The sequence below is a fragment of the Indicator indicator genome, chromosome 12, assembly GCF_027791375.1.
Source record: "Indicator indicator isolate 239-I01 chromosome 12, UM_Iind_1.1, whole genome shotgun sequence".
Lineage (NCBI taxonomy): Eukaryota > Metazoa > Chordata > Aves > Piciformes > Indicatoridae > Indicator > Indicator indicator.
In genome coordinates this window covers 20,521,432-20,546,621 of record NC_072021.1, presented here as the reverse complement: position 1 = coordinate 20,546,621, position 25,190 = coordinate 20,521,432, and the positions used below count along the sequence as shown (strand labels likewise).

Here is a 25,190-nt window from a genome sequence, read left to right as displayed (position 1 = left end):
ATTTTGTTCGTAATATCCAGTCTAAATCTGCCCTCCTCAAGCTTCAGTCTATTCCCTCTCATCCTATCACTACAAGCCCTTGAAAAAAGTCCCTTCTTGGCTTTCTTGTAGGCCCTCTTTAGGTACTGGAAGGCTGTTACAAGGTCTCCCCAGAGCCTTCTTTTCTCCAGGCTCAACGGCCCCAACTCTCACAGCCTGTCCCCATAGGGGAGATTCTCCAGCTCTCTGACCATCTTTGTGTCCCTCCTCTGGATCCGCTCCAGTAGCTCCACATCCCTCTTATGCTGGGGCACCAGAACTGGATGCAGTACTCCAACTGGGGCCTCATGAGAACAGAGTGGAGGAACAGAATCACCTCCATTGTCTTGCTGGTCACACTTCTTTGGATGCATCCCAGGATACAGCTGGCCCTCTGGGCTGCAAGTGTATCCTGCCAGCGCATGTTGAGTTTATCATCAGCTGACACCTGCAAGTTATCCTCGAGACTGCTCTTGAGCCACTCTTCACCCAGTCTATGTTTGTGCTTGGGATTGCCCCAACCCAGGTGTAAGATCTTGAACCTGGCCTTGTTGAACTTCATGAGGTTGGTTTGGGCCCACCTCTCAAGCCCGTCCAAGTCCTGCTGGGTGGCATCCCTTCTCTGCAGTGTGTCAAGTGGACCATGCGGCTTGGTGTCATCCACAAACCTGCACTCAGCACCGCTGTCCATATCACTGACAAAGATGATAAACAGCGCTGTTCCCAGTTGTATTGAATCGTATTCACAAGGCACAATAGGCTACTTTGACTAGTTAAATATTAGGGTTTCTGCTTTAACACATCTTAAACACATTTAACTTTATTCTACCTTAGTGTATGTCCTAAGAGTGGATGGGACATGGCCAAAGTTTAGTTTCAGTTAATAAATTCAAATAAATGTGCTCTGAACACCAGTAGGGTGGTTCACTGATGGGAATTGCATCTCAACCCATTTTACCTTGAGTATAACTTGGTGTACGTTGGCACTAAAAAACTATACAGAAAAGGCTGTAAGCAAGTGGCAACACCCTCACTTCTTTAGTAGATATTTTCCTAGTTGGAAGCTCTTTGTAGAGCTTTAGTTCTTTGTGTCTGCTGCTTCTGACCTTGCATGTAGGGATCTTGGCTATGTTTAGACTGTTTGTTGAGTATATTAATGTGACACTGACTTTTTTACATTTGTAAAGCCAAGTAGCTTTTTTTTTAAAGTGTTAAAGAGGCAGTGGTCATGGTTTGGTAGTTGAATTATTTTTGTACATAGAAGCTGAGATTTATCCTTTTAAGCTCTTCACTGACTTAATGATTCAATACAACTGTGTGTTTGCTGAAAAGTGATTTCTGGCTGCCTTGCTCTGGTTGTGTGGATTTCTCCCTTAAAAAGACCAGGTGTAATTTCTACTATGTATCATCTTTATGCTATCTTTTCCTGTCTTAATGGGCAATCATTCTTATAAACAATGCAATTTTGGGCTAAGCCCCAAAGCTCAGTATACCTAAAATAGCCTACAGGCTATGTTTTAGCTTATAGTCTATACCAATCAGCGATTTGCCTATAGATTATACCAATCAGCAATTTGAACTTGGTTAAAAAAAACAACAACAGCCCCTCCCTCCCCCCCAAAAACCCAACCCAAACCAAAAACCAACCAAAAAACCCCACCACAACAACAAAAAAACCACAAACAAAAGCCCAAAACATACCCTAACTAGTCACACATTAATCACTATATTTTCAATAAATTCTCTATTAAAGCTTAGTCCAGAAAAAGACTGATGTATAAGGTACTGGTACAGGAGCAGTTTCACCTGCTTGTCATTCTAAGTTTTTTCACCTGATGGAATTGTGGGAGGTGTGACTTGGAATCTCATGAAATATCTTTCTGCTTCTGCACACATAATTTGATCAAAGTCTAGGATCTTCAGGTATTTTTCTGTTAATGAAAACTGGCTGTGGAAATAATGCTTTATACCAACTACATCTGTTCTCTTTGTAGCATTTTTGTTGTTGTTTAAATTGAGTTGTTCTTTGATTTCTCTGTGTATGCTTTCTAACGTGTTTCCAACTGCTTGCCATGAAATACTTAAACTTCTCTGTAGTACCTCCTAAAGGAGACCACTTACCTGTGTCATTCTTAGCATGATGCTGCCAGGGGTGTTTTTCTAGTTATCTTCTTGTTCCTTTTAGAATATTGCTTTACTGCAGGCCTGTTAGGTCACAGTGTTCTTCAGTATCCCCTATGTTGCACAGTTCCAGGGAAATCTCAGTCTTTCCCTGGAGCTTCCAGAGCCTTAGAACTTCCAGGACTTCCAAGAACATCTTGGAAAGTTTTTCTTGGTAATGCTATTACCTTTTATTACCTTAATAGAAGTATGTCACCGTTGTCTTTGGATTATTCCTACCCATAAAGGGCTATTTACTACACACTTGTTGCTGCAGTCAATATACTGAGTTAAGGCAAAGCTGTGTCAGTAGTGTATCTTAGGTTGATGCGAAGGGCACGTGCTGCAGCTTACATACTATTTTCTCAGAATTGTAAGAGACAAAATGCTCTGCCAATGGGAAACCCCATTGTGGAAGAGGTGGAGAAGAGGGCAATACAATTTATTGTGCTTAATGACTGCCTCTGAGGCTTGAACTAACTTTACATAAAACTGTTACTATTTTCTCTGTCCCCCTAATCAGGCTCCCACATTGATCTTCACCTTTACAGGGGATCTGTCTATCTCCCTTATCTGCTTAGGCTGGAGAGCAATTTTTAAGGTTCAAGTTAAATATGGAAACTGTTCGTGAAATACTCTATTGCTTCATAAGGAAAGCTGGTTTCTCCCTATACAACTTCTGAGGGCTGTGCTATTCGTATTTTCTTGTGTAAATGGAATCAAGTTTTCGTAGGTCAAGACCACTATCAGCACAAGGACATGTAGTTTGGAATCTGTACAACTCCGTTTCATGGAGGTCTCTGCACCAGTGGATATGAACACTTGGAGTCCTAGTGGACAGCAAGTTCGCCATGGGACAACAATGTGCCCTTGTGGCCAAGAGAACCAATGGTATCCTGGGGTGCATCAAGAAAAGTGTGTCCAGCAGGTCTAGGGAGGTTCTTCTCCCCCTCTACTGTGCCCTGGTGAAACCATCCCTGGAGTACTGTGTCCGGTTTGGGGCTCCCCAGTTCAAGAGAGACAGAGACCTGCTGGAGAAAATCCAATGGAGAGCTGAGAGGATCATTAGGGCACTTGAGCACCTCCCCTATGAAGGGATACTGAGAGCCCTGGGGCTGTTTAGTCTTGAGAAGAGAAGACTGAGAAGGGATCTCCAGATTGTGTATAAATATCTGAGGGATGGGTGTCAAGTGGAGGGGGCCAAGCTCTTTTCAGTGGTGCACAGTAATAAGACAAGGAACAACAGGTACAAGCTTGGACATAGAATATTTCACCTCAACATGAGGAGAAACTTTTTGACAGTGAGGATGATGGAGCACTGGAGCAGGCTGCCCAGAGAGGTTGTGGAGTCTCCTCTGGACGCATTCAAAACCTGTCTGGATGTGTTCCTGTATGGACTACCCTAGGTGTTCCTGCTTTGGCAGGGTGGTTGGACTTCATGATCTCTGGAGGTCCTTCCAACCTTTAATGTGCTGTGATATTTCAAGTTAAGTGGAGGGTTTTTTTAATCATACTTCAAACAGGTACAAAGATTCCTAGAGATGATTGTGCAGCTGCTGCCTTTACTGAAGTTAGAGCCATGCTTTTTGTTTTATGGTTAGACTTGATCAGCATCTGTGAAGCAGTGATGCCTTTGTTTCATCTTCAGTCCTCCTCTGTTACGGTTTTCACTTTTCAGGACATGTAAGTGCATTGGAGTTCTGGGCTCCTTTTATATCAGCAATGATCATATTGCCGGTCCTGATGGGTACTAATAGGACTGTGAGGTGTGAGGTCAGGAGACTTGTGTAAAATGAAGCACAAGGCATTTTGATTTGTTGGAGTCATTTCTAGCTTTCGGATGAAAAGCTAACATCCAAGATGGATGAAAAGCTAACATCCAAGATAATCTCCTTTACTTAATTTTCAACACTGCATTTGTCTGGAATTCCATTTGTGTTGGATGCCAACAAGATAGTTGACTGCTGTGGGTGCTGTGCTGGCCCAGATGAGATACGTTTCTAGTTCACTCATTTGTGTTTCTGATTCACTGCTTTTAACTAGTGATGCATGCTTTCCTCATTCCAGCTTTCACTGAAAATACCTTAGGGAGAATGCTAAAGGCTGCTAAACTAATTATATTCATATTATCATGAGTAAGTTTTCCAATATCTCTCCCAAAGTTCAGATCAAATGTCTGTGGTCTGGGGAGTATATCTTCACCTAACTGAGTGACTCACAGATCTACAGCAAGCTTTCCCCAAATCAGCCACACATATTTTTTTTTTTTCAATGTCAGGAAAAGGTAGATTTTTTTTTTATCTTCCTAACAGCGATGGAGAGGCCACAGACTAATTTTAATACAGAGCATGATGGAGTCAGTTACAAACTCTTTAAAGTCTGCAGTTTAAAAAGTTAGCTGAGTGCTTGCTTTCATCAGTTTTCATTTTTTATTTTTTAGTTTGGTTTGGACAGTGAGAGAAGCTGAAGAGGGTGAGGGAAATATGCGGTTCTTTCTTGGGTAGTTTTCCAGCAGAATGCAAATGGGTCATGGCTTGAGTCAGGTGTTAAGTGAGGTGATAAGGTAGCTTGGGTCACATAGGTGAGTGGAACCAATATGTAAACACTCAAGCTAACCAGTACACCTTAAAAGAACGTTCAGAGGTTGGTGAATAACCTTAATTTTCCATATTTATAAATAATAAAACCTGTTTGGCCACTGGAGTGGAAGAGTATGATAAAGGGTTTCATTATAGTCTGGACCATGTATGCTCTAAAGAAACCTTAACTGAATTCTAACAATTTGGCCAAATTCTGACCTTCCTTTGCTCTTCCTTCTCTTTTGGGCACAACAGAGACTTTGGAAAAGTTTATTATTGATAGTGATGAATGGAAAAAAGATTATAAATTCATAATCTGAGTGTGGGGATTAGAAGGCTGTAAGGGTGGAATTAAGTGATAAATAAAAAAATATGATTTGGAGTCACTGAGCCAATAAACGGTAGAATAGCTTTTTAGGATAAAAGTGCCCGTTAAAAAGGATTATTATCCTTCAGGTTTGCTCAGTGTAAGAACTGAGGATTTATGGTCAGAGCTGAAGTTTTGCCTAAAAACATGTCTATATATTTTCTTCTGAAAAATGATTTTGATTATTGATAGAACAAAGATGAAAGGTGAAATCTTCTATGCTCAAGCTTGTACCTGTTGTTCCTTGTCTGATTATTGTGCACCACTGAAAAGAGCTTGGCCCGCTCCACTTGACACCTATCCCTCAGATATTTATACACAATCTGGAGATCCCCTCTCAGTCTTCTCTTCTCAAGACTAAACAGCCCCAGGGCTCTCAGTATCCCTTCATAGGGGAGGTGCTCAAGTGCCCTAGTGATCCTCTCAGCTCTCCATTGGATTTTCTCCAGCAAGTCTCTGTCTCTCTTGAACTGGGGAGCCCCAAACCGGACACAGTACTCCAGGGATGGTTTCACCAGGGCACAGTAGAGGGGGAGAAGAACCTCCCTAGACCTGCTGGACACACTTTTCTTGATGCACCCCAGGATACCATAGGTTCTCTTGGCCACAAGGGCACATTGTTGTCCCATGGAGAACTTGCTGTCCACTAGGACTCCAAGGTTTTTCTCTGTGGAGCTGCTTTCCAGCAGCACAGCCCCTAACCTGTTGTGGTGCCTGTTGTTATTCCTCCCCAGATGCAGGACCTGCACTTGTCCTTATTGAACTTCACATGGTTTGCCTGCACCCGGCTCTCAGCCTGTCCAGGTCACCTTGGATGGCTACACAGCCTGACAGGGTGTCAGCCAACCCCCTGGTTTTGTATCATCAGCGAACTTCCCTTCATCCACGTCATTGATAAAGATATTGAACAGAACTGGACCCAATACTGATCCCTGGGGGACACCACTGGCCACAGGCCTCCAAGTTGACTCTGTGCCACTGATGACAACCCTCTGAACTCTGTTGTTGAGCCAGTTTTCAATCCACCTCTCAGACCAGCCATCTATGCCACATCTCCTGAGCTTTTCTATGAGGATAATATGGGAGACAGTATCAGAAGTCTTACTAAAGTCAAGGTATATGACATCCACTGCTCTTCCCTCATCGTTTCATAGAAAGCTGTCAGATTAGTCAGGCAGGATCTCCTCTTGATAAATCCATGTTGGCTACTCCTGATAACCTTCTTGTCTTCCATGTGGTTAGAGATGCCCTCCAGGATGAGTTGCTCCATCATCTTTCCAGAGATGGAGGTGAGGCTGACTGGTCTGTAGTTGCCTGGGTCGTCCTTCTTGCCTTTTTTTTGAAGACTGGAGTGACATTTGCTTTTTGCCAGTCATCAGGCACCTTTCCTGTTCTCCATGACATTTCAAAAATGATGGGGAGAGGTTCAGCAACAGTATCAGCCAGCTCTCTCAGCACTCATGGATGCACCCCATTGGGGCCCTTGGATTTTTGTGTCTTCAGATGGTATAAGAGATCTCGAACCCTGTCCTGACTGACCAGTGGAGTGACCTCTTCCCTCCACCTTCTCCTTTGCTTCAAGAGACTGAGGTTCCTGAGGGCTGGTCTTAGGAGTAAAGACTGAGGCAAAGAAGGCATTCAGCAACTCTGCCATCCCTGCATCATCAGTTACCACATCTCCTATATCATTCAGTAGTGGGCCCACCTTTTGCCTGCTCTTCCTTTTATCATTGATGTATTTGAAAAAACTCTTCTTGTTCTCTTTCACCCCCATCACAAGACTCAGTTCCAAGAGGGCCTTGGCCTTCCTTGTTGCATCTCCATATTCTCTGACTATATTTCTGTAATCCTTCCAGTTGACCAGACCTTTTTTCTGCATATTATAAACCTCCTTTTTCTTTTTAAGTTTTTCTAAGAGCTCCTAACTTACCCATGCAGGTAAAATCATGAAACTGAAAATTTTCACCCTTATTAAAAAAATGGCATTATTAAATCTACTGAGCTCTGAAAGAAATGGAAGTAAAGGAATGCAGTGACATCTGTAGATTTAGTAAATGTTTCATCATTATTAATTCCATGCACTTGCAAATCTTTAGCGCTTTTTTTTTTCCTTATGTACTTGATATCCATTATTGCTACAAGTGTTTTCTTTTTAGGTACTTGATTGGATCTTACTATTCCAGATTCTGACATGAGTGCAACAATTTAGTTGCATTTGGCCCCCTGAATTCAGTTTCAATTCATTCCTAAGCAGTGTGCTCTGTATCATGTATCACTCATTATTCACTGGAAGCAAAAGCAAATTACATGTGTAAAAAGAAGTGAAAGGTGAAAATTAAGAAGTTCAGAAACCTTAATTTAAAGATAGGAGAGCATGTGTTGTGATCTGAGGTCCTGTTTTTCACTTGAATTTAGATTTGAGTTAAGTCATTGAGATGTTGCTTAAAATATCTATAGACTGAAATACTAGATTGTGCTGTGTTCTGTAAACAATTATTTGTTAAACCTTCTTATTAATGTATTTTGTATGACTCACGAGCAGCCTTTATCTCATCTTATCCTACAGCAACACTGCTGTGCTCAACAGCATTAGGCACAGTAGGTGCATGATACTTTACCAATATTTCCTTTTTTTCCCCTTCACATACTGGTGGAAAGCATGTCTCAAGATGGTCATCACTAGCAGATTATTTTGACTATCACTAATCTTCCTCCTTGATACACAGGGACTTGAGTAGGGCAGGATTTAATTAAGAGCCATGACCTCTTAATATGAAATAGAGAATTTTATGAAAGTAAGTTATGAAGTGAGAAGTGAGTGATGATAAAACAGTGACAGCAGGCAATGAATGCATACATACAGGCTTTAATTGTAGAATTTCAATCTAGATGAGGAATATTCTTATGCCAGTACTCCTCATTGTTTGTTTCCCAGGCTGTTCTACGTGGGCTGAAGACAACGTCTTTCCTGTGTTCTCTCTTGCATATTGTTGTTAGATCTTCTTTTCTGAATAGACCTGGCCATCTGTAGTTTTGAAGGAGAGCTTCTTTTATCTAGCATCATATCTGGGAGGCTGTGCAGGCTGGACTCCTGTACAATGATACTTTCAGGCACACAGTGACATTAGACAGTTGGTTATGTCTGTACTATCTGTCCTGAACACACTCTCACCAAAACAAGGCCTGCTTTTTGTCTTTTGTATTGCCTCTTGCTATTTTCAGAGCTGCAGGCAACTACACAAGCTCACTTATTTTGTCATCCCTTGTGCACAAGGTCTGATTTATACAAATAATTAATCTTTTTTTAAATCCCACATTTTCAAAATAAGCTATTTGCTCTTTTTTTTTTCCTAAGGCAATTGAAATCATGTGGCTATTCTCTTTTCCTCCTGCATTTTCATACAGTTCAATTGAAAAAGCAAATCACACTATTTCCTGTCCAAGTCATCCATTTTAGTTTGTATACATGTATGAAATAAACAATAAACTGGTATTTCCAGTAATGATAATATTTTAACCAGGGTTTTTAAGCCTGCTTGGCAAATGTATTCCGGTAGGATAGAAACTTTCTTGAGACAAAAGGTCACAAATTTGCTGCTGAAATGGTGCTGTCTAAAGAAATATAAAAAGAGATAGATGAAAAGTGAATTACTGGGAAATACTTGAAGGAAAAGACTGATTTGGCTTGGAGTACACAGGTACTGTTTGCCCTTCTTGTTGCTGAACAATTGCAGAATCAATTTATTTGCAAAAGGCAATTTGTACTTAGAGTGGTTAATCCATATTCAATATTCTCAGGTGAACAATTACTGGTTTAGCTAAATCCTATTGTATTCTCAAAATGGAGTGAAGATGCCTTGCTTGACTGGTTTAGACAATTTTCATAAAGGAAAAGTGTGGAAGAACATCATAGGGAGAAGTAAGTGTTGCTCCTCCTCCTGCTCTGAAATGTGTAGCCCAAGAGAGTCCCTTGTACCTGCCCTTTGGAATATGTTTTCATCCCAGCCTGCATTCCAGCTCCAGAAGTAGCTGCTGGACCAAAGCACCTGTAGAGCGGCACAAGGACAAGGCTCCAGGCAGTCATGAGCTGGCGCCTGAAATGAGCAAACTATTATTTGCTTCAATGCTGACAATGGATAGAGATCAAGAGCCTGAAAACTTGTAAATGAGAATAGTTTGCACTGCATTCTTCCTCTTTCCCTGCCCTGCATTATTCTTTTTGATGTTTGTGATTGCAAGCCAGAATTATCCCTGCTTATTCTCACTCACACTGCCATTGGCAATTAAGGTGGTGATTTGAGTTAGTGATTTCCTGCGTTCTATGATAGTGTTTGGGATTTATGGAGGAAAACAGTCTGACTGAAAAAATCCTCTTTGAAGGATTTGACAGGTGAAAAACCCCCTACTCTTCTATGACTTTGTACTCAATTATGCATCATTAGACTCATGTATATTTAGGAAGAAATGATGCAATTTAGCCCATTGCTTACTGCCTGGAAGTAACTTGATTTACAATTAAGAAAACTGCTCTTCTGAGTAATGTTAAAACTCCTAGTGTACTATTTTAGTGACATGTCATGCAAGGTGTCATGTACTGATTAGAGGCAGGTTTTGTCCTTTTTGGGAAATAAATCTAATGTAGTCTAGTCAAAGAATTTAATTTAATTACATGTGTAATACAACTTTCTGCCTTTTACTTAATTGGTCTCGCCTACGTTGTTTCTGCCTATTAGATGATAATTTAGCAATTTCCAATTTGTATGTCCCTGAGGGAGGCTTAGTGGAAATAAATGGGAGTAAAAATCTCTCCAGCTTTATTTCTTGATTTACTACTTGATGGTGTCTCTTTTTTGGTTGTATGGGAAAAATGGAGAAGAGTAAAGAATGAAAAAAGGCAATCTTTATACAGAAGAGCTTAATTTCTGAACAAAGCAGATCTTGTAATCTTTGCTTAGTATGCTTACAGTATTATTTGCTTAGTGTATGATCTATAAACCCTATTTTAATAATACATGTTTCTGGTTTTAATAATCCATTTATACCTGTATAGTTGAATAACCCAGAGCAAATTAGCACATTCTAGGCTGTGGATGGGAAGGTTTATAAAACTACTACCAGCTGTGGGGTATGATTTGTCTGATAGTACTAACTGTAATGTTGGAATAAGCTGATTCTGGGATTTTTCTGTGTTAACCTGGTCTCTGTATATGGAAAATATTAATTTTCTTTTTAACTGTCAAATTAACACTGTGTGTGTGAACCTAGTGCCCAAGTATTTGCTTGGGGGGGTTGGCTTCGCAGGAACTGGGAACCAGGTAGGACAGGATGGTTTACAAAACAAATTTTTGGTGATCTATCTACATGTGAATTTCAGATCTCTGGAAATTTCAGATCTCTGTAAATGAAAATATAGGGATTTTTTTTCTTCCCTTTAAGGCTGGAGACAAGATGTGTTTCAGTTAATCGGTTTGAACTGGGTGCCTAAACCTAGATGTGCCTACACCTAGATGTGCCTATGTGTTTTTATTATAGTCAGAAGAATCTAGTCCGAGTGGAAGCTATACGTACTTTTCATAAAAGAGATTGCAGGTGATTGTTTTCTGGTTTGGTGTATTTGAATTCTACCTTTCAGTTTGCTTTTTTTTTTTTCCAAAGGAAAAAATATCTAGAAGAAATTTAGATAACATTATGCTGAGCTGTGTTTATCTATGAAGAAATATTACAAAGAAACAGAGATTCAGATAGTTTTGCCTTTAATTTTTTTTTTATGTCCCTAACATTTAGGTTTAGATGAAAAGACTTTGCAAATTTACAGGTTAAAAGGAAATGCTGAAAAATACCCACCACTTTCAATGTTTTTGTATCTTAAAACACTACCAAAGCATCTATGTAATACCAAGTTAATTTCTTGCTTGAAATAATTATTTCTCAGTTTATGAAGCACTGACAAGATTAATCTGTAAATATATATATTTAATGCTAAATACTTCTAAATCATAATTTCAAGTACACATTAGTGAAGTGTTTAGATGAAACAATTATACAACTCCTTAATCCTGATAAGGATACTCCTCATATTAAAAAGAATGCTTTCTCTTAAAAATCAGGAAAATTTGAAAAAGTTTAGTAGCACACCAAAAATAATATTTTCACTGTGAACTTCTAACTGAAAGTTGATAACTGGGTGCTGGGAAATTTGTGCTCAATGTGATAGCTTAGGGGGGGGTTCTGTAATTCTGTCAAAATGTAAGTAACTTCATCTCAGACACCATTAGTTGACTGCTTACAATGTAATATTTGTAATCCCCATTCCCTGCACTTTCTCCAAATGTAGTGAAGAAATCCATTCTCAGATAAGAAATTCCTGTATATGACAATTCTGAGGATTGTTGTTTTATGAGTGGCACACTAGCTGCCTGCTCTACAAAGTCATCTCAGATATGACTTTGCTCACAGGTGAAATTTTCCTTGCTAAAATTCAAACTACTGTGTTCAAACTATTTCTGAACTGTAGGAAAAAAGAGTAAAAAGCCCTTTGATCTCATTTGATTTGAATGGGGTTTTTAATGTGCTTTAGTTCTTTGAAGATGCTTGTGTCACTGCACAATTGATTGCATGTAATGTGTGGTTTCTGCTGCTCTAATTGACTGATGTAGGCACATGCTCCAAAATGAGGACTTTTTCCTGTAACAATGAACTAAATACCAAATTTCTAGCTGTAACATTGAGATCTGAGGCTTTTGGCCATTTAGATTTATTGTCCTGTCCCATGGGAGCTCAAGCTCACAGATCACTGACTTAAGAGGGCAACTGGCTGAGCAGTTATTTGATAGCTATGGGAAGTTCTGGCTAAAATAACAAGGGATTTGAGATCTGTGCTCATTTTCTGATACAAGACAAATCAGACAACTAATACAGCACATTAATATGTGGGACAAAGCATGCAAAGGTAAGTCAGTGTAAACATGATGAGAAACAAGTGAAGACAATCCTAGCTCTACATATTGCTGAAGCTGGATCCAGGGCTGCGAAAGGCTGAGTGTAGTTAGCAGTAGAAGAAATATCTTGGTTTATTTACTGTTGTCTCTTGGGTGAAGGGGAAGTGCTTTGAGGCTATCACATTAATATTTATTAAGGATCTGGACTTAAGGCTGCTGTGGGAGAGTTTGTTTTCTGGAAATATTTTTTTTTCCTGAGCATGCTTCTAAACACATTTAGGAGGAAACATTAAATAAACTTCTCACGTATACAGTATGTTTTGAGAAAAGAACTGTTTAGGTGATAATTGTGTATGTGTGTGTGAGAGCTGTAAAATTTTTACAAAGTGCCAAGCAGCTGAGTGCTGTGGATCCTGTATACCTCCTCAGGTGAAGCTTACCAGGAGATGAGATTTAGAGAGCCTGATGAAAGCTTCTTGTGCCCCCACTCATGTTTGTGAACATTATTCTTGGTACTAGTTACAAAATAAGCTCTGCAGGTCAAAATAAATGGACAATGCTGCTACAGTGGAAGATGTTTGCTGCGATACTGGTACTTTGATTTCTTAAACTGATTATGTACTGAGTGTCCCCCAACTTTGTGGGATAGTTTGAGTATGGTCTTGCTCACAAAACTTGCTTCTGGGACTTGAGAGTCTGTAATAAAATCTGTATAACTCCTTTATATACCAAAAGGATCAATGATGCTGTGACAAAATGAACGTTCTGAAGTCTGGAGACTGGGATAACTTTAATACAAGACTTCAAGGAACTAAGCTAGGCGCACTCTGAACAGCTATTACATCTTTAAGAAATCCTGAAAATGTGAAGGTCCCTTGTGTGATAGAAGTGGATACAGGTGGATAGAGGCATACATCTGGGAAGGGAATTGTTCAGGAAAACGGTGACTCAGAAAAGAATTTAGTTACCACAGTAAATCATCTTGAGGTGAACTAGTGCAGTGCTGTGGGAAATGGGCAAATGTTATCTTTGTATAAAAAGAGAAGACAAGCATGTAGATTTAAAATTAATGATTCCCTATGAATATAAAGTCTAACTGAATCTTGAAGTTGGCAGTCTGTGGGGAAATTTATACACTTACACATAAACATTCATGCATCCTGTCATTTCACCCCCAAAATGTATGAATCACCTCCTTTATGGAAAAGTTCAGGTGAAACTCTGCATCTTCTTGTGCAATTACAGAGGTGGACTAGTTGGTTTATGAATGATTTCTCAGTTGTATAGGCTGTACTGGTGTTTTGAGCACTCCCTGAGTGTCTTGGTGTCCTATGCAGATTCCTACACAGACCTAAGGCCACTCCTCTTGTGTGCCCTGGAACCAACAACAAACATCGGTGTTGGGACAGGACACACACCATGCTGTGAAATGATCTTATGGGGATTCCTGACCACAGTGCTCCTTACCAGTGTTTTTTAGTTTCTTTGGGGTGTTTCAAAAGCAGAGGAACTTGAGGATTTTGTCCCATGTTGCTTAATGCTAGGCATATGCAGAGGGAAGGGTTGGAGCAGGTGAGTACCTGATTCCTCCACCTGGGGCTAAGCTGGAAAGATGCTCAGAACATAAATGATGCTTGCTTTATTCCACTGTTTTAAAAAATTCTTTTTATATTTTGTGGTGAGCAATCTTCTCAGTCTTTCCTGAGAAGCTTGAGAAAGCTGCAGTGGTAACTAGGTATGACTGTAGAATGAGTTTTTTGGGACTTGTTATATCCAGCACAGAATTCTGTGTTTTTAATTCACATATGTTTTCCTTGGAACTTTCTGCCATATAAAGGCAATACTGAATTATACAAGTGAGCAGCTGAATACAGAAATATAAACATACATATTTTGAAATTTATTTCTCTGTTTGCCAATATTCCACGAAGAGGTAGGAGGCACTGTTTTTGGATAATGACAGGATTAGAATCCCTGTGTATTTCAGGTGGAGTAGATAAGGGGAGGAAATTCAACTCAGTCTTCAAGTATTCCTATGCTTAGGCTTTTCTGGTTTTCCTATTGGAGTGAGTGATTATCAATTATTAGTCTCTTATACCCCCTATAAAAATTGGTATATTTACAGAATAGGCTATGAATGATATTATTATTATTTTAATTTTTGCTATTTCATGAAGCAGCTAGCAGTTTTCTACATGATGATTGCCACAGAAGACCATATTGTTTAAATGGCCAAGTGAAAAAAGATGAAACAAGTTGAAGTTAATTGTTATGCCTCTTCAGTTCCAGTTTATAGTTTTCAGATTTGGAGTTAGGAATTAAAAAGCTAGATTCTAGCCAGGAGGGGTTTGGTCTCTTCTCCCAGGCAACCAGCACCAGAACAAGAGGACACAGTCTCAAGCTGCACCAGGGAAGATTTAGGCTGGAGGTGAGGAGAAAGTTCTTCACAGAGAGAGTGGTTGGCCATTGGAATGTGCTGCCCAGGGAGGTGGTGGAGTCACCATCCCTGGAGGTGTTCAAGGGGGGATTGGACGTGGCACTTGGTGCCATGGTTTAGTAGTCATGAGGTGTAGGGTGACAGGTTGGACTCGATGATCTTTGAGGTCTCTTCCAACCTTCTTGATTCTATGATTCTATGATTCTCAGCATGTGTGTTATAATCTCATTTAAACAGAAGATTTATGTAGCTTACTATTGTTAATGCTGTTCCTTTTTGAAGTATTACATTATATACAGTGCAACTATTCTTTCCTAGTTTAACTTTTTATCATCTGGAATGCTTTGGATTAGATAAGTATAAGCTGTTGAATTTTACAGACTTCAGCACTATAGTTTGGCTTTTATCTCCTCTTCCAATTATTTTAAATAAATAATTAAGTTCTAAATGCAAATGTTTTAATTTAATTGACCTTTCCAATATTAATGGAAGAATTTATCTTTCGCTCTGCGTAGTTCAGATATTAAAGCAATCCTTTTTCTTTATAAACTCAGTTTTAGGCCAGGAAAGATCATTACTTACGAGTTGCTTGAGCTACTTGTTTTTACAATTGCATTTTACCATAGTGGATGAAATACAGATTGCACTTCAGTGCAACAGCAAAGTAATTAGAAGTAAACCCAAGGTATATGTTAATTTGCACTATTTTGCTTTCTCATTTTCATCTAGTGAGACATACGTATTCATCTCACAAGAGATTTGATTCATAAGGTGTCTCTTTGCCTAGCAATGTTTATATACTGGGATATCACTACTCTGATGTTTCTTGTGTCAGCTGCAGAACTTGTATTTAGGATGGAGTTGTGTGTACCTGAAATACGATGTCATAAAAACTTTACTGAGATAGCACAGAATCAGGTGAAGTTTCTTTTTTTTAAAGCAGGCTTGTCTTTGTGTGGTTTTTTTTTTTTCCCCTCCTGAAAGTGAGAATAAGAGTATCAGTCTCACTTCTAGCTTTTCCTGGCATTTAAAGTCATTGACTACACAGGGACTACTCGTACACATAAGTATTTTGCATAAGTAGTAATAATGTGGTCTGAATCTGTGTCCCTACTGTCTACTTTATATAAGAATGGAGGATGAACAGGAAACATAATACAGAGTGAAGTCTCCAACTGCTTCCTTTCAGCTTCATTATGGGAACAGCTTGCAAACTCATCTGTGAATTACAGCATTTAAATAGCTAGTTAGCCATGAGGAAGAGTTTTTGGGCTCCAGTTACATTGTTCCTTCCTAAAGATAATTGAATAAGGACTATCTCTAGATTTTATTCTTCCAGCCTAAGCAGCAGTATTTTATTTACTTAATGAAAGATGAAATCTTGTTATGTTAACCAGATTGCTGCTTTTCTTTTAATACCATGTCTGCTTTTAACCCTGTTTTATTTTGAGAGTGTCGCATATTCAATTTCACTTTATAGATTGATCCTCTTATAAGAGATGAGGACAAGGAAAGAGATAAGATGCATCACTAGGGTATGCTTGGGACCTACCCACAGTCCTGCCAGGAAAAAGGGCAGCAGTTTATAGCACCACAGGCAATACTCCCTTACTGAATTTTTCACCTATTTTATCTGCTACTTGCCACTTCTGTGAAACTGTCAGCGTTGCTTAATTTTAACTGACACTGCTTTAGTAAAGAGGGATATGCAAGGCACTGGCTCAGGAGTAAATGGTCGTGATGTCTTCTACACAGACGTCTTTTCCTTGAGACAAAGTCCTTTCCATTGTGCACTTTGTTGTTGGGGGATAGAGTACTATTTCCAGTAAAGTTGAAACTCTTTTATGAGAAGTGGAAAAATCAACTGTATGATGTCTTTAATAATTCTGTGCTGTTACTGTAATACGACTTTAGATAACTGTTATTGCAATGTCTGCTGCATCATCAGGAGGTTTGTCTTTTTTTTTTTTTCCCCTATAAGTCATCCTGACCAGGTACCATGCAGACATACCATCAGCATTGCCAATGAGCTGACCTTTTCTTCTTCATTCACTTAATTTGTATTTGAATAATTTGCATCCCTGTAACGACGATTGGTTGTCTGAGTGGCTGTCACGATGTCTTGGGCTCATTTCATGACAAAACCCAGTAGTTTCAAAACACAATTGTTTCATTTTTCATGAGAATTGTTGTTACTTATCCCTCCTCCTGCACAAGCAAGGTTAGCTGGAGAGAAACAAAACCTGTTTTGCATTTGCAGGATTGGCTATTAAATATTTTTACATAATGCAGTGTTTTTTATACAAATATCTAATGATTTATTTAAAACCCTCCTCACAGGAAATTTGGATAGCTACCCATGAGGCAAAGAAGGTTATAATGAAATTCTAGTCCCTTTTCCTGAAGCAAGTATATGTTTGAACTTCTGTGTTTTAAGATCTTTTATGTTTCCCTTGATATGTAATTACTGTGAAGGGCACGGTACAATGTATACAGACACCCTTGCAGAATGTGGGCCATTGCTATCCTAACCCTTTGTAATAAACTGAATGTCTATGTCAGTCTGAATTGTCCTTTGTTATAGATTCTTGTATATCACAGCAAACCAACAAACAATGAAGAAGAAGCGTGGAAAACAACAAACACAGGTGTGGTAACACTGCCCAGCTTGCTGTGGGACAGAAAGGCAAGCTGATTTACCATGTTTCGAGACCAAAGTCATTTACAATCATCAGGTTTTTGTGTTCAATGAAGATCTGTGAAGCTGGCCTGCAAAAGAGCTCAAGGAGGGAGTCTTATGAAGATACAGTGGCCTTTTTTTTGGCTAAAAACGATTTAGGTTAGATTATTTATTTATTTTTGGTTTGGATTTTTGTGTAAAGCCTTCCAGTTTACTACACATTCCACAGGCTCAGGAATGAATACTGGAGCAACATTATTGATAAAAGAATCCAGAGGCAAAGCTTGATACATATATTTTTGGCACAAGAAGCAGCAAAATACTGATGATAAAAGTTATATATGTTTAAGAAAAAGAGCTAGGGTTGAATTTTGTCATGTCTGAGTGCAGCTATAGCCTTGAATTTTTTTTAAATCTCTGTTGCTTTCTGCCTACAGCTGTATTTGTAATACTGTTTGGTGTGATATTTTTCTCTCTGCATTTCTCATTCACTCAGGCCACTTTCTATCTCACAAGTATGTAGTTGGTGGTAGTTGTGTGTCTTTTTATGTGGCATGAGGTGTCACAATTCTAAATACAGTATGCACAAAAAATAAAAACACAACTAAAACCTGGAAAAATAATAGCTATTCTGTGTACTAGAGCTATATTTACTCAAGTTTTCAATACTTTAGAGCTTAACAAAAGTTGTTTCAAATACTATGAACCACTGTTAAGAGTAAGTTAGGCTGTATTCCAGGAGCTGATGTGGATTTATTCTAGACTGTTGTGCAACAAAGTGCTTACATGCATACATAATTTTAAAAAAGACAAAAAAAGACCATGATCTATTAACAGAAGAATGCAATCTGAGTGCCCTCAATTACATACTAAATATTGTTAGGCAGGAGCGTATTATTCACTCAGAAAAGCGTGGCACAATAATTAGATGAGAGCTGTTTTACAGGTCTGTTCAGAGATGGACTCTAAATCTTTTTTACTGTTTAGAAACTAAGATAATTTGTTGTCAAACTATGACTGTAAATAACTAACTGTGATTATTTATGTGAGGATTTCAGCAGTACTGTGTATGTAATAGAAATCAAGTACTGGGTTTGCATCTGCTCATTTGCCACAGGGTGATGAAATTATCTTGGAAACAAAAAAATGATGTTGTAAAGTTCCATTTGTGTCTCTTTGTCTTCCACACACATTGTTCATGCAAAATTCAAGAAACTCAACTTGTGTTTGCAGAATGGAATCGCACTTCAGTGCCAGTAAGAATTAATGTTTTTAGTCATAGTTTCAGGTGTGATATTTTTTAAATCTACTCTACAGATTGTATCTAGTTGTTGTTCATTACTTTATTTCTGCCTTCATTCCTGCAGTTACTGTCATATACTTGTAGCTCATTTTAGCTTTTTTATATGCCAATCATTTGCTGGTCTTTGCAGTCAAATGAAGAGCTCTTAATGATCTCTTACTGCAGGAAAAAAAATAGCCAAAACAAAAAGACCCCTTACAGAGAAATATATTGATTCCTCTTCCTTTTTTGATTTTTAAATGTGAGGCTCAGTCTGCGGAAGTAGTTTATAGAAACAGTAATTGTGCCACCTTTGTTTCAGTGCTGTATGTGTACTTTTTAATGATGAAGGTAAGTCTGGGAACATGAAGAGCTTCTCAGATGTCATTTTGCTACTCAGAGTGAAGCACGATGGGCCTATTCAAATTTATGTTTCCACACTAAACATCATAAACTTATTCCTTGCTTTAGTAATTACCATATATTTTCTCCCAGTTACTTTTAGGGTCAAGATTCTCTGAAATTAGAACTAATCATAGAAAATCTCTTCTGGTTTGGGAAGATTTCAAAGCCTTTTCTTGCTGACTTTTGTTACTAGTGTTTTCCTTTTGGCAACATTTACAAAATATATTTCCCTCTTTATATGTAAAAATAGATAAAGAAATAATAGTAATCCCGTGGTTTTGTGAAATGCTATTCTCATATCCCTCCTTAGACTGTACTTGCGTTTTATCATGGATAGTTTTCAAAGCCATTGTTGCTTGGTCTTCTGTTCTCCTTAAGGGCTAAGTCATCTCAAGAGCAATATATTTTAATTCTTCCCTAATTATTTTTCTATTTCAGACGATTCAGGAAATTAAGGCTGTTTTGGCAGCACAGTATATTAGATCTGCTATAACCACATTTCATATGATGTGAGCTGGTCTAAATTCCCTTTTATATTAGATTAGTGATTCTAGCTTAACATATAAGTATTTAGCATGCATTATAGCATAATATATTTAATGTAATTTGCTTTTATGCCTTACTGTACATTTAATAAAGCTATTAGTTAACCATTTGCTATCAATGAATTGTACTGTGGTAAAGGAAATTAGTATTGCCTGTAATACATGAAGATACATTAAGCAAGTATTTTCTAAAGTATTTAAGGAAGATTTTCTCAAAGAAAATGAAAAGGAGCACATATAGACCTTGGTACTGTGGTTATTTGTCTTTCCTTCCTGAGTTTTTAAGGAAATTTTAAAGGACAATTCAGGAAGTTGGCTCGTAAAACCAGTGAAGTGCATGTGGCTTTTCAAGTGTGTTACCATTCAGTTTAGGAGACATTTTTGTATGTAATATTTTGCTTCACTTGTATATAGATTGGGATTAATAAACTACTTTAAATAGTGTATTCATCAGCATTTGGCCCACTCTCGTTGCCTTTTTTCCCAAGTCTTAAGCATACCAGGAGCTTTTACGTAACAAGAGTGAAGGCAGATGAACCTTTTCAGAACTACAATAAAGTCAACAAGTTGCAACTGCAAAACAAATGTCTTGTGTACCATTCAGAAAGGCATGAAGATGTTGATTGATGATTTGCAAAAAATCTTACCCTCTTCCAGTTGGTTTCACTATGGTCTGCATTTTCTGCATAAATAATATGTGTAAAATTGTTAGAATAAAATTCCTGGGTTTTTTTTCCCCTCTCTTTCTTTTCTCTCTGCTACAGTATGGCTATCCAAGTGGACAAGTTCAATTTTGAGAGCTTCCCAGAATCCCCTGTTGATGGGACACAGTTTGCTAATGCAAAACAGTTGGAAGAAGAAAGACAACAAGCAAGAGGTCTGGAGATTAACAGCAAGCTGGATATTTGTTGGAAAATTATATCCTTTCATAAATACTTGCTTTAAAAATATATAAATAGATGCCCTGTGACATATTTTATTTCATAATTCAACTCACTTTATGGAAGTGTTACTGAAAAGAAAATTAATTAGAACTATGAAACTTAACCATAATTATAGACTGTTTAAGGTTAATTGTTCTGTATGTTATTTAGACAGTGCTTAGGTCTTACTGTAATGGCTTTTTCTGAGTCATTGAGCTTGCCACAAACCCTGTGTGTTTTTCACAACTTCTAGGGAGTTGAGGAAGTATAGTTAGGATTGATGATTAGTAGTAGTAGCAGTAATATGAATCTGGATTTTGAGAGTTTTCATGTATTTGATTACATTTGAGCAAATTAAAATATATTAGCATAATTTATTTCCAAATAATTTTAACCAATTTAGTAATATATCTGATCTTGCCTGGTCTTTTTAAGGCTTAGAAAGGAGTTGTGTGATAGCTTAGTCATTCTAAACATAAAATCTTCATAATTACTGTTAATGCAGTAAAATATTGCTTATGATTATCAATAAAAAATTACATTCAGTTTAAAGTTAAAATAAACCAATGGTGTGCTGTAAATTTAATGATTTCCTTAAAAAAAATCTTGTGCTTGGCTTGTCAAAAATACTCTTTTTCATTATCTTCAACAGCCCCCCAGGCATCTTCCAGGAGAATGATATTTTTCACTCAGATCATCTTCAAATTCATGTGATAGTGGGTGGCAGGGAAAAGTGGCAATCAAATCATGATATATCTTTAGAGATGTCTTTTTATACTTTTAATTGTACTTTTATCTAGTGATCTGAAATGATTTTTCATTAGTAGCTATTAAATTAGCTGCACAAGATTAGTCAAAGGCAGGACTTGAGACATAAATGAGATTCCCTGTGCCTGGTTCTGTCCAGGTTCCCTAAGGAACACTTCAGAAAGGTTTTCATGTGTGCAAAAATGTCAGTATTTAACCAGAACTCACTCAGAAAATTTATATTGTGGAAAGATGTAAATATACTTTGATAGCATAGTTGAATTCATGTGCTGGAATTGAATGCATAGTTGTTAATAATTTTATCAGAGTGTAAAAATACATCCTCATTCATTTCTGTTGCTTAGCAACACTGTTTACATCCATTTTGTGTTCTGTATTTAAACCCAGTGTTGATACCAAAAGTGTCGTGGCTGATATGTAAGTCAGTACCTTAGAAAACCAATAGAACAGTGCATGAATTCAGACTGTAAATTTCAGTGTAAGTATTAGTGGGTTTAAGATTAGTTATAAATGTTGTCTTTATTCCTAGAATTAAAACTGTTCTAATGGAAGGCAACAAATTGCAAGTATGCTTAAGAAGTCTTGAAGAAAAGTGTACTTTCTTTTCCAGATTTCATGTCTCAGCTAGAGTCAGTCTTTTTTATTTCTTACAGCAACATTTAGATGTGAGCCAGTACAAAAACATTTCTCCTCTCACTTCTGCGAAGTTTGAGAAACTTCATTTCTGAGGCATCTGTCCTCCTGCCATAACAATTTAACACTGGTCAGCAAAGTTTATTTCAGGCATGCTGATGAACAGAGAAATGGATGGATAGCTTAGCATCATGAGTCTTAGTGTCCTTCAGAAGTCAGCCTAAATGCAGCCGACAGATAAAAAGTATTTGCAAAAATAAAAAGGGATATATTTGTTTATGTTTCTTACTAGAGAAGGCTCTTCTTGCATGAGTCTTTCGAATGGTAAGACCAAATGATGTTTTTGGTGCCTACCATCTGTGAACTGCTTTGAACTCTCCAGCTAAGCTTTCTCTGCTAAGTATGTGCATGAGAAGAGGAATGTTTATTTCAGAGAACTCCTTCAGACTTTAAGTAATCTTACATTGTTTACAGAGGAAGGGCTGTGTCATTTAGCTTGCTGTTCCTGAAATCCTTACAGTATTGGTTGATACCATGTTTATGTGCTGTGAAAGCATGACTTTCCATAAACAAAGACTTCAGATTCTAAGTCTATGCAGTGAAAAGTTAGTTATATGGAACTCCTGTGAGGGCCAAAATTAGTTCACAAAGGATGAGGATTTCAGGTTGTATCTTTATGTCTTGAGGAGCGCCAGAAGTATTTTCCAGTATGGAAAACCCATTTTCCATGGCTTTATCCACTAAAATATGCAAGATTTCAAGTGATGAAATTTTCAGTGCTTCATTTTGAAGGTATTGTAAACTTTGATGTATTTTCACATACTTTTAGAGGGACAAAGGCGAAAGGTGAAGGCAACACAGCATATTATTCAATTCAATCTAGAATTAAAATTATTAGGAAGATAGACCTTCTTATAAGCAAGCTGACTGCCATGCCAGTTCAGTTAAGAAAAATTAAGGAAAAATGTAATTTAGTGTACCTTTGAGATTATAGGTGTATTGAGATCATTTAAATTAAGAATATGCTGTCTTGCTTTTAAGCATATCTTAGATAAAATCTGGTATCAGCTTCACAACTGGGTTTTATTTTAACACAGGGTTAGAACAGACATAGCACATGTGGCATTTAGTAGGCTAATATTCTCATATTATGCTTCATGCTTTCTAAATGTTTTTAAACACAGTTTGTATTTTCTTCAGGGATCCTCTGTTGATTCTGAATCATGAACCAAGGCATTAGCACTAAGTGTCCTTTAAAGTATCTAAAGTTCTGCCTGTGTTACTGAGTGCTGTAAGATATCAGTAAAAAGATCATCAAAATCTTAAACTTCATGTTCCCCATTTAGAAGATGAAGGGCAAGCAAAACTTCTCTTCATAATCTTTACACACTCTGAGTTAGGCCCCCCCATAGATAATTACTTTTAAGAGTATTCCATTGATTTGTGCCATCTGTATTGACTTAAGAAATTCAAATATTTTCAGAATTTCTGTGCCAAAAGATGAATCAGCAGGAAAGAAGGCCAGCCTGGCCGAAGAGAGAGATCTGGTTGCACTTTAGGGAGAAAAGGAGTTTATGGGGCAGGCCACTTGAGAGGTCTACAAAGTTGTTGTGAGGCTGTTCAGGGAGAAAATTGGAAGGGCCAAAACCCAAATGGAAATTAATTTGGCTTCAGCTGTTAAAGAGAACAGGAAATGCTTCTACAAATGTATTAGCCACAAAAGAGTGACTAAGGAGAATCTCTGTCCTTTATTGCATGCAGGGAGGAACTTAATGGTAAGGATGAGGAAATAGCTGCTTTGCCTCTGTCTTTACTAGTCAGACCAGCTGTTCTCTGGATACCCATCTGTACCTTGTAAGATGGAAGATAGGAATGGGGTGCTGAATGAAGCTCCCATAATCCAAGATGAGATGAGTAGTGGCCTGGTGCACCACTTAGACATACACAAGTCTCTGAGGCCAGATAGCGTACACCCAAAGGTACTGAGGGACTTGACAGAAGTGCTCACTAAGCCACTTTCCATCATTTACGAGCAGTCCTGGCTAAGAGGGGAGGTCCCAGCTGACTGGAGATTGGCAAATGTGATGCCCATCTACAAGAAGGGCTGGAAGAAGGACCCAAGGAACCTGTCAGTATAACCTCAGTGCCAGGGAAGGTCATGAAGCACGTCATCCTGAGTGCCATTATGCAACATGTGTAGATCAGGCTTAGTCAGTAGGGGTTCATGAAGGGTAGGTCCTGACTGATGAATCTAATCTCCATCTATAACAAGGTGACCAACTTAGTGGGTGAGGGAAAGGCTGTGGATGTTGTTTACCTGGACTATAGTAAAGTGTTTGACACCATCTCCCTCAGCATCATCCTGGAGAAACTGACTGCTTGCGGCTTGGATGGGTGGATACTTCACTGGGTTAAGAACTGGCTGGATGACCAGGCCCAAATGGTAGTGGTGACTGGAGTTAAATCCAGTTGGTGGCTGATAACTAGCGGTTTTCCCCAGGGCTCAATTTTGGGACCAGTCTTGTTTAATATTTTTATCAGTGATCTGGATGAGGGTATTCAGTGCACCCTCAGTAAGATTGTGGATGACACCAAACTGGGTTGGAGTATTGGTCTGCTTGATGATAGAAAGGCTCTGTAGAAGATCCTGGACAGGCTGGATTGACGGGCCAAGGTCAATTGTATGAGGATTAACAAGGCCAAGTACCAGGTCCTGCATTGCGCAGGAGCCTGCCCTCAGGGACAGAGAGGTCCAGAAGAGCTGATGGACCTCCAGAGGCAATCTTCTCAAAGTCCAGTGGTTGCAGCAGTCAACAATGTACATCTCATTCTTCAAGCAAGGTATATCACCAGGTAACAAGTTACAGCCATGTTACAGTTAGGTAATAGGAAAATTCCTTTTCACAGTGAGAGTGCTCAAGTAGTGGAAAAGGCTGTCCAAAAGTGCTGTAAAATTGTCTCTAAAGATACTGAAAAATTCTGGATGAAGCCTTGAACAACCTGATATAGTTTCAATATTTTCCATGATTTGAGCACAGGCTTGGACAGTGACTCCAAAATTGCCTTTCAGTGTAAATTACTCTGTGATTTGTGCAGCCACAAATGGAGTGGATCAGAGAGCGACTGTTGAGAACTAAACTCCTTTTCCTCCCACTGTCTCCTGCTCTCCCCTGGTTTGATTACAGCCAGGAAAAAAAAAAAAAAACAAAACGTAAATTCTAATGTACTGTGAAAGAATTGCTATTTCAGTGAAATGAGACTGTAACATTTTGGAGTCATTTTCTTGAAAATATTAGAAACCCAGCCCTAACAGCTTTTAAAATATGAGACTTCCAGTCTCACCTTAAATAGCATGTTCCATTTTTAACTTTTCTGGTACTTGGTGGTTGGGTTTTTTTTTTCTTACTTCAGCATGAATTTCTGTGATTTATATTAAGCCTGTTCCATTTGCAGTG

At 38.3% G+C, this 25,190-nt stretch overlaps 1 protein-coding gene across 1 annotated transcript in view; it reads left to right on the top strand.

Annotated features, from left to right (window-relative positions):
- TRAPPC9 (trafficking protein particle complex subunit 9) overlaps positions 1-25,190 on the top strand; it is a 418,319-nt gene that overhangs the window by 160,960 nt on the left and 232,169 nt on the right. Inside the window, exon 19 of the mRNA XM_054385350.1 lies at positions 20,176-20,329. Coding sequence (XP_054241325.1) covers positions 20,176-20,329 — 154 coding nt within the window. The remainder of the gene's footprint in view (positions 1-20,175; positions 20,330-25,190) is intronic.